The sequence below is a fragment of the Pteronotus mesoamericanus genome, unplaced genomic scaffold (assembly GCF_021234165.1).
Source record: "Pteronotus mesoamericanus isolate MK-2021 breed Mesoamerican mustached bat unplaced genomic scaffold, CSHL_Meso_final scaffold_31, whole genome shotgun sequence".
Classification (NCBI taxonomy): domain Eukaryota; kingdom Metazoa; phylum Chordata; class Mammalia; order Chiroptera; family Mormoopidae; genus Pteronotus; species Pteronotus mesoamericanus.
Genome location: NW_026555312.1, coordinates 22018671 through 22037655, shown reverse-complemented (window position 1 = coordinate 22037655; position 18985 = coordinate 22018671). Strand labels below are relative to the sequence as shown.

At 40.4% G+C, this 18985-nt stretch overlaps 1 protein-coding gene across 1 annotated transcript in view; it reads right to left on the bottom strand.

The window, feature by feature from the left end:
- LY86 (lymphocyte antigen 86) overlaps positions 1–18985 on the bottom strand; it is a 61951-nt gene that overhangs the window by 15387 nt on the left and 27579 nt on the right. The window contains exons 2-3 of the mRNA XM_054592088.1: positions 11407–11493; positions 10052–10180 (exon numbers count right to left, since the gene is read on the bottom strand). Of these exons, the coding sequence (XP_054448063.1) occupies positions 10052–10180; positions 11407–11493 (216 nt within the window). The remainder of the gene's footprint in view (positions 1–10051; positions 10181–11406; positions 11494–18985) is intronic.

Sequence of the window (18985 nt, the reverse complement as noted above, 5' to 3'; positions counted from 1 at the left end):
GTAAGGGTCAGCTCTGCAGGTCTAGCTTCAAACCCTGTGCTTATTGTGTGCTAGGCTGGTGGTTCTCAAAGTGTGGTCCCTGGACCAGCAACAGGAACCTTACCTGGGGGTTTTGTAAGAAAGCACATCGTCAGTCTCCTATCGAGATGTACTGAATTGCACACTAGGCGTGGGTCCGACAGTGTGTGGTCGAACCTGTCCTCCAGGTGATGCTGACCCATGCTCAAGTTTGAGAACCACTGGGCCAGGCTAGGCCCCTGCTTTCTGGGTGATGCAGCACTGCAGTGTGACTTGGCAGGCACCAGAACACTCTTTAAGAATAATACTGGTTTTGGTAGCATGCTGCCTACAACTACAAAATGACAGTGCCAATGGTGATGGTGGGAAAAACCCTGCAATTTCCCAGGTGACAGAGGTCCATCACTCCCCATCAGGTTCATTGAGTCACCCATGGAAAGTGAAGTCACAAGTTCCCAGCTAAGCCACTTTGTCATCGGGGCTATGAGCAATGGTTGATGGAGGATAGAACCAGAAGCTGGGATTGAGAGAGATTGAGAATAAAGTGTAGGGACCAGTGCAGCAGGAAGCCTGAAACAAATGAGCCTGTAGAAGCAGATGGTCTAAAATGGCCCAGAAATCAAAAGTGAACAAACAGGTAGGACTGAGGTGATACCCCCATGGAGATGCGCTTTAAAATTGCAGCCTCAGATAAAGCCGCTTATTCCCCTTCTCTTATAGCGGAAACCATGACCACACTCCTGGGGCATGCATTTGTTAATGTCTATGTGGTGGATGTAAAACAGATGAAAAGCAAGGCCCACTGTAGGGGTGTGTGGCTCTGGGTGTGCTTTATGGAGGTTGTCAGATTGTCGGCATGGATTAGCGGTGGAGCTTCTTCAAGGTAGCACTTGCCTGGAAGGTGGCTTTTGCCCTGTCTTTTACTAAATCACTGCAATGTGTAAGGCATTTTGCAGAGAGCATTTATGGGAATTTTTCCAATTCGAGGCAATTTCCCAATTTCCTCCATTTTATAGACCTGTAAAAAGGAGCACATAGGAAGAGAGATAGCTAGGGCAATAGAAATCTAGCCAATGAAATCTGAATTACTAGTAGGACTGAATTTTGAATAGTTACAGATGGCGAGATGGAGGAGGCTACACAATTAATGATACTTTGAGGACAGCCAGGCACATGTGTTCAGCATGAGCCAGGACAGATGAGAAATGCTCTAGCTAATAAAACGGAGATAGCCAACGTGAAGGTCCACTATGCCTTTATCTTTCTCTTATTTGTATATGTAAAATCAGTGAGTATTATTGCAGAGTCTCTTAGCTGCTGTCAGAGATAATATCTGCCTTGTGGGCAATGTCATGTCAGACTTTAAATATAGTTCTCAGAGGATCTACTCTGTCATATAACGAAATTCATTTAATTATGATATATTCCCCACTTTGGACACACACTTCATGTAGGAAAGTTCATATTTACACAAAAGATAAATCAGGGAGCAATTCTTTTTTCAACTAAAAAATTCTTCAGCCAGCAAAAATGCCACTGTAATATTTAATTACAGCCTTTCCAGAGTCATTTAAAATTAAGCCCATAACCAGTTTTTTTCTATAACTTACATGTTGCATGAAATGAAGTATATCAATATCTGGCATATGTATTTTGTAGTAGATTTTTCTCCTACTGAAAGTGGTTAGTGAACATGCACAGAGTTAGGTACAGCACACATCAGCAGTTCTCGTAGGGCCTGCTGTCTTCTGTATCTCTCTGGGATTTTGACACACATATAAGATCAAGTCCTCTCAGGTTTTCATCATGTTTCAGTCATGTCAATCACAGCTGTTAAGGGCTCAAAGAAGAGTCCTTGACCTACAGGTCTCCTGTACTCATATAGAGTATAATCATACTCTATATATCCAGTGTACACACACACACACACACACACACACACACACACACACACACACAATTTACTTATTTAACTCCTCCAAGCCTTTAATTTCAGTTGGTTTTGGCAAGAAGGTATGTACAATTGAAAGTCAATCCATAAAACAATAAATAAATCATTTGTGAAAACCAACTATTACTTAGTGCTGTGAAACCAATGTCTTTTGCCTCGGTTGACCTACCCTGGCTAGAACTCATAGCAGCTTGGGCAGAACCAACTTTAACAGTTGATGTATCTTTTTTCATCAAGAGTGAAAATCCTGTCTTCACTCTACTTGTTTTATTATCTTAATCTGGGTCTTTGCCCAAATCTCCAGATTCATTTCCAGTTGAGAATCTCATTTTTACATAGCCCTACACAATATATTCTAGACAGTCAAAACATGAGCCACCCTATTCTTTGAGCAATTCCCCCACCCTACATGTTTTACTTGGGTAGAGCATGTCCTGGAGGGCCTTGTTCCTACTTCCTAGGTTGTAAGTCCTACAACATTTTTTTTGTCCTATTTTGACCTCATTTTGTTGAGAATGGACATCAAGGTGTGTTGAACTCCTGATAAATCAGAAGAGAATAAAAGAGACTGGGGTGAACTCAACTCATTTCCCAGCTAGACGGGCCTATGGATGCCTCATTTGTGGTGGTGTTTAATGCTGACAAACCCAGACTTTAGGAAAAGTCCCTATGTCAGACTCTAATGGGATCATCTTTTTGGGGCCACGGGGATAGACCTCACCTCCATGGATAGATGTCAGGTTTACCTGAAGTGGGTGGACATTCCTATGGTCACTCATTCTGAAAGGCAGTCAAGCCAGGGTCAGAAACTGAGAACTTCAGGGGCTAACCTTAGACTGAGGTGAGGAAACAAAACAGCAAAGAAAGACACAAGAAAAAAAGACGTCAGTTACCAGTCAGGAAATCCCGGGATCCTGAGCAGGTTGCCAGAGTATTGGGCCAGCTGCCCCCTGGCTTCGAGTGAGCTGATTTAAGCCAATCCTCACCTCTGGCTTCTTCCCATGGAAGATCCTAGACCATGTTTTCAAAGCAGCTGTGGGTCACTTAACTTGCTCCGCCCCCTGTCTTAAGGTTCCTCAGACTGGGGAGGAAGCAGAGACACACCATTGCCATGTTTATTGCATGCTGTCTAACATGTTATATCTCTTTTCATGTTTAGTTTTCCACTATTACCCAATAAGGAATTACGGTTATTCCTATTTTATAGATGAGAATCAGAGATTAAGTGATCCTCCAGAAAGATGGGGCTCTGTCCCCAGCCTGTAAATGGCAGCTGTGGGGAGGGGAAAAGACCATCTATCCTGCTCTCTGGTTATTTCACAAGGTGCTCTTTCTTCCTGGCTAGGTGACTCTCATCAGCCTTTGTGTTAAGTCCACTTCCTTTGCTCCAAACCTCATTTGTTTACACTGACGGAGCGGAGTTAAAGCAAAGTTGTTACCTTTTCCTAAATAACCTCTGGATCTGAATTTTTCCTGAGCCTCAGGTTGGTGTTCACCAGGTAAAAGCCAGAGGGTACCTGCACTCAATAATTGTGGTTAAGAGCCTTGATTCTCGCTTACCTTAGAGCAGTCTTTCTCAGATTTAAGATGCAATAGAACCACCTAGAGCAGGGCTGGCAAGCTATGGCCCGTGGGCCAAATCCCACCCAATGCCTGTTCTGAATAATGAGCTAAGAATGAATTTTACATTTTAAAAGGTAGACAAACACTCAAAGGAAGAATAATATTTCAAGACATGGAAAAATGATACGAAATTTAATTTCAGATAATAGTGTTCATAAAGCTCTGTTGGTACACAGCCACACCCATTCATTTCCATATTGTTTGTAGCCCCGTTCACCCTGTAACAGCAGAGTTGAGTAGAGACTATACGGTTGGCAAAGACTGAAATATCTATTATCTTGCCCTTTGCAGAAAAACTTTGTTGACCAGTGACTTAAAGGACTCAGTAAAATACAGAATTCTAAGCCCCAAGCCAAGAGTTTCTAATTTCCTAAGTCTGGGTAGAAACTAAAATTTGCAGTTCTAGTAATTTCTTGGATGTTTCTGGTTTGGAGACCACACTTGGAGAAACATTGCCTTACATAATGGCTGGTTATGTCCAAAGATGACGATTTGATTTCTATAATTTGGCCATGCCTTTTAAGTTCTTTTTCAGCCCTGGTGTAGGAATAAAATAAATTATACTTCTCTAGTAGAATTTTCTTTGTGTTCAAAGAAAGCATGTAGCATACAAGTTAAGAGCAAGTGTCTGGAACCCAGCGTTTTGGAGAGAAACCCAACTCCACTGACTGCTGGCTGTGCGACTTAGGGTAAGTTACTTAACCTCTCTGCATCTCAATTTTCTTATTTGTTAACATGAGGCTAATAACAATAGTTTCTATATGTCATAAGGTTGACATGAGCAGTAAAGTAATTATTACACATTACATGCCTGGTAAGGTCCCTGGCACATATTAAGTGCTATGATAATACTGGTTGTCATTGTGAAATGCCTGCCTGGGGCTAAGGTCCTAATCCTTAACCTTGGCTGAATGTTGAAATGACCGGGCTTGAGTCTTAACCTAGAGATTCTGACTTGATTGGTCTGGGTGTGTGGTGTTGGGATCTTGGAATTTTAAAGGGAGATTATTATGCATCATTGCCCAATAGAAACATAATGATGATTACATGTATAATTTTATGTTTTTAATATGCATGTCCAAATAGGCAAAATTAATTTTGACAATATAGTATGTTTTATTGTTGATAAATGTATTAATGATATATTTTATTTAACTCAATAGATCTCAAATACTATTATTTCAACTTATAACCAACATAACAATTTGATTGAGATATTTTGCTTTTTTTCATATTAAGCCTTTGAAATAGAGTCTGTATTTTACACTTATAGTACATCCGAATTTAGACCAGTTATGTGTCCATGGCTGAGTAGCCACATGTGGCTAACTAATGTGTAACCACAACAATGACATGGGACTAGCTAATGTGTAACAAAGATTGAGATCACCTGGGGAATTGGCACAGCTGGTGATTGTGGACCAGGCCAAGGCTAACTAACCACACAGAGGCTCTACCAGCATTGCTGCTTTTAACTTGAATATTAAGGAAGTTTACTGCAGCTTTCTTCCTTAGGGTTAGTGATTAAGTGTGGTCATTAAGGACATTCAATTTAATTCCAATTTAGTCTTAAAAATTAATGTGGAGCTGATGGAGCCAGTTTAAAAGCACAAATATCAAGCAAAGCCAATTAATCTATATGACCAGAAAACAAAAGAAGAGACCTAAACTAGCACTAATGGAGTTGGAAGTACAACAGTAGCCCATTTTGATTCCTTCTCAGTGAACCAAGGTACAGGGGGCTGGGGGAGTCCCAGAGAAAGGATACAGAATGCATAGTACATGATCCCTTGACATTCTATGCAACTCTTGGATTCAGAACTTTGTTTAATTCCAAATATTATTAAATATTAAGTAAGTGATGATTTTTTCAGAACTCTTATTTACTCCAAAGAAAAAGAGGATTCATTCTCTCTAGTCTTCTCTACAACTATCAACTAATATATAAAGGAGTAACCACTTAAATTTATTATGAAAGCAAAAGAGATTTCAGGAAAAAGACAAGAATAAAGATCTGTAGTTCTCTTATCGGGAGATAACCAATATTGAGCACCTAAGTGTATACTATCTGAGAGGTGTTTTGGTATATACACTTACACACACTTAAGTAAAAACAGGATGCAATAGTGATTACTCTTTTATAGCAAGCTTACTTGATACTTAACAATATCCTTATGAGTTTATTTTCATGTAATTTAAACGCACAGCATATTGGACTTTTGTTCGGCTGAATAATAGTCTATTTAGTTAATCACCTATGACTGGACATATATGCTGTTACCCCAAATTACCAATTACACCATAAATGATAATACCAAAAGAATATCACTTGGCCTTCAAATGCAATGTGCTCATCATGCCTTAGAACGAGCTGGGGAAGATGCAGAAGAAAAGAGAACATTTTGTCCACACAACCTCACTAAACATGACTCATTTTGTAGTTCTATCTGGCTTGGAGAACAGCCAGTGGGGATACAGGTTGCAGAGGAGTGCATAGTAATGCTGTGGAAATATCAAACAATTCAAATAGGACTGACACCATAATGGGCTGCCCACAGTGGATGCCAAGTTTTCTCACTGCTCTGCTAAGAACGACCTGCAAACCCCAGAGGGACTTTGTTCTATGCTTAATATGTCAAAGGCAGCTTGTGCTTCAGTTTGGATTAACTTCAATTCTCCTTGGTGTTGTGTTTTTCTGTTAATTCTAATCTTAGAATTCATCACTTCTTTTCAATAGCATCATTCCTGCAGTAGGTTGGTAAGTGGGTTTAAAAAAATTTAGTAACCTAAGAAGCCTCAGAATTTAAGGTTTTAGTTTCCCTAGTTTAGTAGTTTATGTAATTATTTGTTCATGCAGCATTTGTATATCACTTTTCTGATCTTTTTTGCTATATGAAATTTCCTGGCAATTTCCCAGTTTCTGGCTTATCACTGCCTATGCAGCTATCAACTCCATAGCAATAAAGCAAATGAAGTTCTGAAGGGCTGTCCAGCATTTGAATAAGGCAAACAAGATATTTTTCAGCTGCTAGACTGAATTGGACACATTAATTTAGGTGGCAATATCTCTTCTCTTTTATTAATTCTATTAAAACTACTCACAGAGAAAAAAAATAGATTTTCTTAAACTCAGAGAATTAAGATAATTTACTATTTGCTGGGTTCTGATGTGCCTGTGTCTTTGTGGCACACATAAGCATCATTAGATAGTCGCTTTTGAGGTGGTATATTTGCATTCAATCTGTCACATGCAAATGCAATAAAACAAATTTTATTGCATCTTTACTCTGTGCCAATCTCTCTTTGTCTGCAGAGTCTGCAGACACAAAGAGGAGCAAGACATACTCCCATCTTCAAGGAGTTCAAAGTTTGAAGTGCCTGCTTTTAAGGGGCACACATGCACACATACACACAATAGAACTATAGAATACAAAATGTAATTATGGCTGAGATAGGTGGGAGTAGATGCTTCAGGGATATCCAGAAGGAACAATTCAGTGGCTAGAGGTTGGAGGAAGTTCTGAGAGAAAGTGATACTTGAGTGAGATCAGGATGGAAGAGAAATGGGGACCAGGCATTAAAAGCTAAGGGAAGCCTCAGAACAGCACCATGTGTTAAAACACAGGGTGTGGTCAAATGGTGGCAAATGACTTGATGAAGCTGTTGCTAAAGATGTGTGTGAGCCAAGATGTGGCTGGAGAAGCTGATTAGAGTTAAACCTGTAATGAACTTTGGCCACTAAAGAACTTTGGCTTTATTCTGTAGAAATGGGAATGCGTGAAGTCATTTGGGAAGGGAGGATGACATGATCAGAAAGGTGTTTGAGAAAACTAACCCCTTGCAGCAGTAAGGAGGTAGAAAAACCACTTAGAAGGTCATTTCTATCTTCCAGGAAGGAGACAGGGAGACTTTATCCAGAGAATAGAAGGAAGTAGGAACTAAGCTGGTAGTACTTTCAAGCATACCAGTTTGGGTTCACAAGTATTTATTTTGGGGAAAAGTTGAAAAGATAAGCACACACAGGAGATAGGACTGTAGATGGGGGCTCTAGGTGGCAGCCTGTGAAATTGTCAGTCTTTCTCAAGGATTAGTACTTAACTATTAACATGCTTGAGTTCCTCAAAATATTCTATAAAATCAGGAATGCATGCAGACCACCAGCATTATGATAATATACACAAATAAATGCTGAAAAGCCTGTAACAGGCTTTCAAATAGCTTTAAGGCAAACAGGAAAATAATTTTATATAATTTCCCAGGCTTTCCATATTCCAACAGGTTGAACCTATTGGGGATGAACTATACCTCTCAAGTTTCCTTGGCATTTTGTTTGTATCTTTTTAAAGCACATGCCATGCACAGAAACTTGGAAGAGTTGTTTTGTGGATCTTTGATCTCTTCCAGGCCATCATAAGTGTCCTTGAAGGGGGAAACTATTTTTGGTTCATCTTCAGATTCCCCAAAGTGCTTGACACACAGTGGGGACTTAGTGGTGAAGGAAGGAAGGAAGGAAGGAAGGAAGGAAGGAAGGAAGGAAGGAAGGAAGGAAGGAAGGAAGGAAGGAAGGAAGGAAGGAAGGAAGGAAGGAAGGAAGGAGGGAGGGAAGGAAGGAAGGAAGGAAGGAAGGAAAAAATGGCTAATTGTGAGGTAAGGAGTTTGGATCAACAATGGCTGAGGGCAGGTAGAAAAGATTAAATAGGGGCCAGCTAATGAACAGCTCACCATGTTGAGGAAATAAAACAATGAACGTGATTAATCGGAAGTATTTGCAGTAAGTTCAGAGAAGAAAACTTACTAATCATTCTACGGCAGGTTAGGTGGGGAAAAAACAATGTTCCAAACTGAAATAAAGTCAGATTACTGGTTAGAAAGAGTTTTTGAATAATGATTTTAAAATAAATTCCTGTCCAAAAGGCACATTCATCCATTTGTTGTTGTTGTTTCTTCATTGCGTGGAAGTTAAGATTATGGGCCCTGGAGCCAGCTTGGCTGGGTTTGGGCCACGGGTCTCTCATCAGCTCTTTGACTTGGTACAAGTTCTTAAAACTCTTCTTCAGTTTTTGCATCTATAAAGTTAGAGTATTCATAGTGCTAACTGTTAAATTTGGAGTAGAAAGTAAATGACTTACTGGATATGAAGCTCTTAGAACAGTGCCTTGTGTGAATGGTAATACTGTTAGCTTTTTTATTCTGTATGTTTGCTGTACTGAGCACTCCCTATGTGTCGAGTACATTCAAAATCCTGGGAATAAAAAGATGAGGATATGAACCATCTTCAAGAAGCTCATGGACTATTGGGAATAACAAGTGCGAATAAAGACTATAGATCAACATGACAAGTGCCATGATAAAGTTATACATATTTACTCGCTTCTGAGAGAGAAGGGTCAAGAGGGAGGGCTGAGCTGAACTTGGTCACCTATACAACACGGTAAGTCCATTTGGCTTCCTCCAGCCTCCATTTTCGCAAATTCCCTGTTTTCTTTTCTGGCACAGACAGACTTCCTTTGTCTGCATCTTCACTATGGGCAGGGGACCCCAATTTCCTCTAGATCCTTTGTTTTAAAAGCACAATTGGGTGATTTTCCTCTGACTGCCTTGAAAGAGGAAATAGATGAATATCTCTTGGGTGTGTGGTTAGGGACACATTCCCCTTAGGCCAGTGGGAATAGGAAGGAGATGCTGGGAAGGAGGAAGAGAACAATTTCTGGGGAGGAACAGTCACAGGTCAGACCCAGCTTTTGGATTAATAAACAGAGGTATCTCAGGGCCTCAGTGAAGACACTGGGTGAGGACAAGGAAGAGAGGAAAGGTGGAAACAGGCTGGAGTGGGGTTCCCATGCTCTTCTGAGGAATGTATGGCAGGAATGGGGAGCTAGGGAGTGCAGAAAGAGGGAATAACACATTGGGTATCATACTTCTGTCCTTTGAAGCTAGCCACAAGAAGCCCCATCAGTCACTAACTCAGATGAGAAAGACCACAGTAAAAACAATGACATTTAGAAATCTTATTTTTTAATCCCCTCTTTTTCAGAGTCCATTGCTCTATTGAGGAGACCCTGCGAGTAAAGAAATTGTGGAGGAAAAACTTGGAAACAGTTTGAACAGTCAGGGATTTGGGGATGCTACTGGATGCTACTGGCTTGCTCTGTTGCCAGTTCTTTTTTTTTTTTTTTTTTTAAATATAAAGACACCACCACTAACACGATGTTCTGTTTGTAAAATACCTCATATGCATGTTTCATTTGATTTTCACACCTACCTTGTAAAGTAGGCCCTGTGGATGAACGTTATGGTTATTTTTATGTAACAGCTTATGACACAGCACTTAGATGCTGACCAGTGAGGTGAAGCTTGTCCACAGGTGAGGGGCAGGACCAGACTTTGGCCAGAACATCCTGACCTCAGCAGCAAGCTCCTGTTCCTGGCTCTGAGCAAGCAGTGAGCCAGACAGCTTACCCCCTTTCTTTCTTCCACAGAAAGAAAACTTGGGTAGATCCTCTTCACATATGGGATAGGAGTAACTCAAAATGGACAGGCCTTCACTGAAGAGACTTAGGTCGAGAAACAACTCTTTGATGTCCTCTCCTAAAGGAAAAGAGAAGATCAGCTTTGTTCTCGGTGTGGGTTTTGCTGTCTATGAAAGCATTCACAATTTTAAAAAGTATGAGTCCAAAGAACTTTTATTTCCACAAGTCTGTGCTGTCTAGAAAATAGTTTTCTTTTTTTCTTGGCAAAATAGCATTGCTACAGAGCATTATGGTGCCAGCCCTGGGTATGAGATGAAGCCCTTTCACAAACACTATCTTCTTGGAGCAAGGGAGTTTATCTGCTCCCCTGCCCTGATGCGTAGCCTCTTAATGTGATGGCTGCAGGTCTGGCTTCTACCACTTTTCAGCCACATTGTATTAGATACCTCCTGATAGAGCTGGAGTGCGGGCAAGCCTGCATACCCCCGCTGTTGCTAGGCAGATACTGTAGCATAGCTACACAGGAAGTTACAGGGTGCTCTGCAGTGTTGGTTTTCAATTCTTTCTGAAACTTTTTTTCCATTCCTTCCATTTATGTTCTGCTTACCCCTCCTTCCATTCTGCCTTTCTCTCTTTCTTTCCAAAGCATTTTTGAGCTGCTACAATAGAGTCCAGATATTGTGTGAGGTTTTGGAAATACAAAGATGCCCGAGAGTTCTTGGATGCCAGGAATGCTCCCTCTGTTTCAATGGAGTGATTCCACATGCTAAGTTTATCAAATCCTTCTGCTCTTGTTTTAATAAAACCCTTTTAGGAAGGATACATTCCAGTAGCTATAGCAATATAATGACTAATTTGTAAGGGCATGGTCATATAAATATAAACAATCAGAAAGTATTCTAGCTCATTGATTGGGGTGTGTCAAGGTATGAGAACTTATATTAGCTATTTGAGAAATGAAATAACGCAAAGGCAAGTGATGTTGCTGGTAGTAGACTTGTTTGTTGCTGATAACTAAACAAAAACTCTCTCCTGAGAAGACATCAGTACTCAAGTTCAAAATTCTTTCTTTGCTAGACATACTGATTCCAGGTGTTTATATCATCCCAATGGGTGCCTAGAGTTTTTTCAGTACAAAAGGCATAGCATTATGTGAGAGTTTTACTCTATCTGGATAATACTCAAGGGGAGAACTGAAGAAGAATATAGAAATAGAGTTAATTCCCAAAAGTGATGGGGAGCAGTGGCTTATAGCCTGCCAGTGCAGTTAATACAAGTAATTAGGTTTGTGAACCAGGGAGAGGCTGTGCAATGTTTTATTTCATGTCAATAGTTTTTACTTACTCAGAATGATTCCAAATCTAATATTGAGATTTGATTTTAAATGTCTGGAACACTGGTCAACAGAAAAGCCAAAATCTTGTAATGGATCTGCCAAGAAGAAAACAACAGATTAGGTGTGAGTACCCTATATGCTCTGCAAGCTCATATTAAAAATTCACAGCAATTATATTATTTTTTCTATATGAACTCCTAAAATTGACACAAAAACATCCTGCCCAATACTCCTTTTCCATAGTGTCCATGGTACTGTCAACAGCTCCTCACAGTCTCTGCAAAAGTCAGCACTGGTCACTGTCATGTTCAGTCCGTAAAATGGGCCGTATTCTTGATGGGTGGGTTGCATCTTCACTTGTTAAACTTTTATCATTGTTTGAATCTTTTTATTCCTGGCTTAGATTAAAAATTGCTCATTTATTGCACAAAACATTTCACCAAGTATTTATTATTATAATTAAAACAGAGGGAAAAATATACAAGTTTTCTAAGTTAAGACCTGACTTTGCAGTTCTATCCCATTCTATCCCATCCTATTCAAGGTAATACTTTTTCCAAATATTTCATGCTATGTAAGGTATTGTGTTACAAATACCATATGATCTCACCCATAAGCGGAACCTAACAAACAATGCAAAGATGCAAGGAAAATATGACCAGCAACACTGAAAGGAAAAGAAATCAACAGAGACAAGAGGGAAGGGGGGGCAGGGAAAGAGAAGGGAAGGGGAAAGTCAAGGAACATATAGCAAGGACTCATGGACAAAACCAAAGGGGAAGAGCTGAGGGAGGGAAGGTGGGAGGGGGCAAGGGAAAGAGGTGGGGGGGAGGCAGAGACAAATGTATTTAAAAAGTAAATAAATTAAAAAAAAAAAGAATGATGAGGACTGCAAGGATAATTATTTTACATGTAATTTCTACTTATTCTAAAATTTTCAACAGGTCATCTATGCCTTCAAAGAGAGTCAAGAAACAGTCTACTGGCCCCATCTTCCATCCACTATATTACAAATCCACCCTCCGTTCCTTGAGATCAGGGCTGCAATGTAAGCACTAGGGAAGTTCCCACTGTGATTGAGTTGCTCCTGTGCTTCCTTCTGTTTATTATGGTCTCACTGCTTTGGGCCATTGTCAAAATACTAATACTTCCCTGATAGTCCTCAGAATATTTGTTTGCTTCTCTGAGTTCTTAAAACAGCTATGTCTGATTTAAAGTGTACAGGCATGTATGACTTTGTACTTTACTCTTTGACTTATCCTGTAACACTTTATCTAAACACGGAACTCCTAAAAGGCAGGTGTTTTGTTGTGTCTTGTTTGTTTTCCATTTCATTTTCTTTTAGGTTTCCCACTGGGCCTGAGAGAGGACAGCTGGGCCTATGTTGCACTAGTCACTGAGGTGTACACTCTAGTTATAGGAGTTTTCCTTTTAATTCTTCAGACTCCCAGTGTCTAGCAGAATGCCCCTCAGTCCAACACATAGTAAGCCTTCCATAAATGCACACAGGTTGAATGATCCATGTATTAATCTATTGTCTCTCAGCTCCAAACCAACTTATATACTTGCTAATACTCGAGAGTGTCAATGGGTGATGGCCTATCACCCTGGCAGTGGCAAGTGATTCCAGTGGCTCTCTTTTGCACCCTTCCAGAATCAGCAGTGGCTCAGCTTTTTGACAACAGTACTGCAGCTGCTGTGATGACAGTCCCTCAGAAGCTGTCTTCCCTTCCCTGGCAGTCTTTGTGTCAGCTCCAGAGGACTCTTTTTTCAAGCTTCTAGGTTCTAATAGCTCCAACCTCCCCACCGCCACCTCCCACCCCGTTCTTCCAGCCTTAGAGGGTGGTCGTTGCTCCCTCACTGTCCCTACTTTGCTTTTTGATTCTCTAACAATTGTATAAACAATTCCCTATGTTAAATTCTCTCTGCTAAAATAACTTACATTGTCCTGTATTTCTGACCAGACCCAGGCTGCTACAATAAGTAACGACCTTTTTTATGTGTATTATGGAGAATCTTTTTTTTAATTTAAATTCTATTTTATTGTTTATGCTATTACAGTTGTCCCTATTTTTCCTCCTTTGCCCTCCTCCACCCCACCCCTCCACACCCTCAGCAATCCCCACATCGTTGTCCATGTTCTTGGGTCATACATAGGTTCTTTGGCTACTCCATTTCTTAGGCTATACTTTACATCCCCATGGCTATTCTGTGATGACCTATTTGTACTTAATCCCTTCACCTTTTTTGCCCATCCCCTTGATCCTCCTCCCATCTGGCAACCATCAAGTATTCTCTGTATCTATGATTCTGTTTCAGCTCTGCTTGTTTGATTTTTAGATTCAATTATTGATAGGTATTTATTGCCATTTTATTGTTGATATTTTTTATTTTCTTCTACTTAGAGAAGACCCTTTAACTTTCACATAATACTGGTTTGGTAGTGATGGACTCTTTTAGCTTTTTCTTGTCTGGGAAGCTCTTTAGTCTGTCCTTCGATTCTAAATGATATCTTGGCTATGTAGAGTAATCTTGGTGGTAGGTCCTTGCTTTTCATCAATCACTTTAAATATTTCTGGCCAGACCCTTCTAGCTTGCAAAGTTTCTTTTGAGAAGTCAGCTGTCAGTCTTATGGAAGTTCCTTTGTAGGTTATTAACTACTTTTTTCTTGCTTCTTTTAAGATTCTCTCTTTGTCTTTAACCTTTGGCATTTTTATTATGATGTGTCTTGGTGTGAGCCTCCTTGGGTTCATCTTATTTGGGACTCTCTGTGCTTCCTGGACTTGTATGTCTATTTCCTTCACCAAAGTAGAGAAATTTTCTGTCATTTTTTTCAAATAGGTTTCCAATTTCTTGCTCTCTCTCTCTCCTTTTGACACCCTCATGATGCAGTTATTGGTATGCTTGATGTTGACCCAGAGGCTTCTTACACTATCCTCATTTTTTTTCTTGCTGTTCTGATTGGTTGTTGTTTGCTTATTTATATTCCAAATCATTGATTTGATTTTTAGCTTCATCCACTCTACTGTTAATTTCCTGTAAATTATTCTTTATTTAAATTAATGTATCCTTCATTTCTGATTGGATATTTTTTATGCTATTGAAGTTCTAAGTTCATTGAGCATCTTTATAACCAGTGTTTTGAACTCTGCATCTAGTAGATTGCTTGTCTCCATTTTTTTAAAGTTATTTTTCTAGAATTTTGTTCTGTTCTTGCATTTGGGCCATGTTTCTTTGTCTCCTCATTTTGGCAGCCTCCCTGTGTTTAGGTATTAGGTAGAGCTGCTTCATCTCACAGGCTTGGAAGAGTGGCCTAATGTAGTAGGTGTCTTGTAGGGCCCAGTGGCACAGCATCCCCTATCATCCAAGCTGGGTACTTGAGGTGTGCCCACCATATGGGTTATGTACACCCTCCTCTTGTAGTTGAGTTTTGATTGCTGTTGGCACATCCAAGGTCAGCCACCACCCATGTTCTGTCCACGGTCACCAGTCATAATCTACCAAGTGATCTATAGATGGCTTCTACTTGTTCTGGGCTTAGAGGAGCCCAGGAGAGGCTAGGCTGTGAACCAAGGCTAACTGCTGCTAGTGCCAAACCTGGGGCCACTTAGCAAGTGATATGAGCACACTAAGTCCAGATGCTGCTTGTTTGAGAGAATTTAGGAAAATCTGAAGTATGAGCCAAGACAAGCCATTCATATGTAAAAACTACTAGGAAGAGCTTGGGTGGGCCTGAAAATTGGGTGGGGTGAGGCCTCAGGGAATCACCAAGGTGGGGAAATAATGTGAGCCAGTCGGAGACTCAGATATGGCATCCATCTGCCATCTGTTGGGGGAGGGCTCAGTAAAAGAACAATGGCTCATAGCTCACTTGTGTCTAGGAGAAAGCTGCCTCCTCAGCTCTCACCCTAACACTGGACAACTCAGTTCCTTCCCATATGTCCCTGGTGCCTGTTGAGCTGCTGCCTGCATGCTGGAGCTCAGAGGGAGTGAGTCCAAGAAAGTCTGTGTGAAGGCCCTGTAAGTGCCACTGCCTGGGACAGAAGTTTCTTCTCCCATCCACAACCACAATCCACATTGGTTTTCACAACCATAATTTATGGGGAATTACCTTCCTGGAACTTGGGACCCTAGGCTGTGGGGCCTGGTCTGGGGTTGGAATGCCTTGCTCCTAGGATACCCATCCTGGTTTTTATCTGCCACACATGGGTGTGGGACCAGCCTGTTCTACGTCTCCAACCGGCCTCATGTGGTTTCTTCTTTAGTTCCATAGTTGTAGGACTTCCATTCAGCTCAGTTTCTGGTGGTTATGAATGACGGTTGTTCTATAGTTTAGTTGTGATTTTGATGTGGTTGCATAAGGAGGCGAGCTGTGTTTACCGACACTGCCGTCTTGACCAGAAATGTCAATAAATAATGATCTTGAGGGAGGTATAATTTTCCCCATTTCAAAGACAAGAATATATAGGCTCAGAGAGGTGGTATTAATTTGCAGCATTAAAGTTAAAACCAGACCTAAAAACAAACACATAAATAATTGCCACCTAGTATTGTGCAGAAGCATTCACAAAATAGAGCCTCAAAGATGTATGTTAATTATTTGATTTGCAAGAATGCCTGGAATATTTTGTGTGCAGGCCTAAGGGATTTGGTAGTTCTCTTTCATAACTGGTTTCAATTTCAGCTGAGCTATGAGCTCATGTTTGCCAATGATAGTGTTCCAGACAGTTTTATCACCCACATTGCTGACCTGGAAGATGCATAATTGTCTGTGGTTTCTGCTGTGGAAATGATCACTAGGCAATTTCTGCCTTGCAAATCTAATCTAGTGCAGTTTTGTTTGATTGAGCCCCCTTTAATCTGGTCACTAACTTTTTTGGGGGTGGGGGAAGCCATTTTATCTTATGCTCATTTTATTTCTTCATAAGCATCTTTGTGCTGTCCCAGGGCTTCTTTCAGCTTGAAAAATAGGAACAGAGTGTAAAAATACAACTGTTTTTGTTACATACTTGGCACTCATTACTGAAAGAGTCCAACTAACAGATGTTTAGGAAAGTACATCTCAAAATTGTGAATAAATTAGGTTGCTATCTGAGGAAAGATAAGAGAAGCTAAGGGTGTGATGCACAGCTATTTAACAGTTACAGAATTATACTATATGTTTCTCAATCTTCAAAGGCAGAGATAGAGAGAATAAACTAAGGGTGAAAGAAGGAAATAAAACATCTTTTGAATCTGAAAAAATATTGTTAGAAAAACAATCTTAATTAGAAACAAAGTCACAGAGAAGGCAGTAGGTTGCTTCTTTCTGAAGATGTTTTTATAAAAACAGAAAATTAGATTGCTTAAAAAGTGCTTAGGGTTTTGGTGATCTTTCCCAGCATTTATTTCAATTTTATATTTGAGACTGAATATGCAGTTTGCAGTCATCTTGGGAAAAGTGACATCAGTTCCTCCCATTCCCCAATTCCATCTTCACAAACTCATCTCCTTTGCCCTATTGATTTGTATTTGCACTCAGGCACTTAGCATGGCCTGTATTACATTACATTTTCTTGTACATCTCTGTCATTACTCTACTAGATGCTGTAAGGTGGGCTCCCCAGCGTCAGGGACCAACATAATGTCTTAAAATTATACTAGGTTCCAAGTAATTGTTTGCTGAATGAAAAATAAAGTTTACATGTACATTTTTTGTGGGGCTGTCCTGTGTATTGTAAGAGGTATCTTTGCCTCTACTCACTAGATACCAGCAGCACCCCTGCCCCCCGTTCACATTGCCACAACCAAAAATGTCTCCAAACATTGCCAGATGCCCCCTGCAGGAAAACTTGCCCCTGGTGGAAAACCACTCTTTTAAAGAATTGCTTTGATTACCAGATTACCAACTGCCTGGGAATCACCTGCCAAAATAAAAGATAGTGGATTGTATTTTTTAAATAGTTCTCTTTTTTTAAAATTAGAACTGATCAGGGGGTGAAAGGAGATGTTCCCCTGGACACTTGCCTCAGGCAATTTTTAATACATAAAAATTGGATTATCTGAATTTGGATATTTTGAAAGAATGAATTGGAAAGTTAATGAGAATTGGTGTTCTTGGGCTTCGAAGGCAGAGAAGAATGTTTCTTCCAGTCTCTTCATTGTATAAAAAGTGGCAAACAAACTGAGGAAAGATGCAAAGCTTCATGGTGAAATACGCAACCTGTTCACTTCACTATTCTTCTTTCCTTTCTGAGTTATATGTTGACATGCATGGCTCCCACCCAAGAGAAGATGGTACTTACAGTGAGTGAGCCCAGCATGCTCCCTAATCACCCTGCTGCCCTCACCAGTGCTGTGGGTGGAGACTTGGCTGTGTCTCTGTGAGTGTGGTCTCAGGCTAGGTGTCATTAAGTCCTGGAGTCCATGGCATCACTGGCCTGTGTTGCTGGTTGGGTGGCTTGAGGGTTAGAGGAGGAGCCAACTCTCATGTTGCTAGTGTTGTTTTTGAATTTCATGGTTCTGCTCGAGTTTTATTTTAAACTTCCTATTTTCAAAAATTACATTCTCACAGAAAGTTTCAAAGAGATAAAGAGAGATTTCAGGTATCCTTTATCCAGCTTCCCCCCATGGTAATATCTTACATGTAACGCAGTACAATATCAAAACTAGGAAACTAATATAAATATAATCCACAACACTTATTCAGGTTTTAGCAATTTTACATAAACTTGTATGGGCACACATGCTTATGCATGCTCACGCATGTGCACGTACATGGGTTATAGTTCTGCTGCTTAGGTTTTAAAAACTGTTACAAAGTGGGTGAAGCATTGGCTTTCTTGCTCCAAAGGGGAGAGTGGAATTCTATAATGGTGTCATCCTGAAAAAGAGCTGACCCTCCTCCAGCCTCACCTCCACTAACCTCCCCATGTTTGTATCCAAGTTCACTCCCAAGCTTGTTCATGTCCTTGCTGTTGCATGAAGTTTTCCTCCCTCTCTATTCTCTTTCCCTCTCCTTCTTCTTGTCTCTTTCCTCTCTGCTTCTCCCTTCTCACCTCTCTCTTTTTCTCCCTCCTCTCACTCCTGTTTTTCAGTCTCTCCTCCTCCTTTCCAAATATCCCTCCATCTCTCACCCTCCCCTCTCTTTTTCTTTTTCTTCTTCCTTACCTCCCTTTTCCTCTCTCTTTTTCTCTTTGCACCCTTCCAGTGCTTAGATGGATGACATCTTATGATCCAGAATGCTGACTTTTTCCCTAACATACCTTAATTTTGAGGTCCATTCCCTGTAACTCATATTACTTTAGGAGCTGGGATTGCTTCCTGCATGTTCTAAGAGCAGAATACAGGTTGATTCCAGGGTGTTAGATATTATAAAGGATGCTTCATAGCAGGCTTCCAATAGAGACATAGCTTGGGGGGAGTAAGGAAGCACAATAGAGAATGGGGAATGCTTTACCATTAACGTACAGCTTAGATGCACTTACAAGATAACTCCAACAGTTTATGGAGAGAAGAAGAATTTGAGCAACGAGAATGTGAGTGAAGCTGGTTTGCTTCTGGTTACTTAATAAAATAGCACCATGGAGCTTCTTCTTATTAATAAAA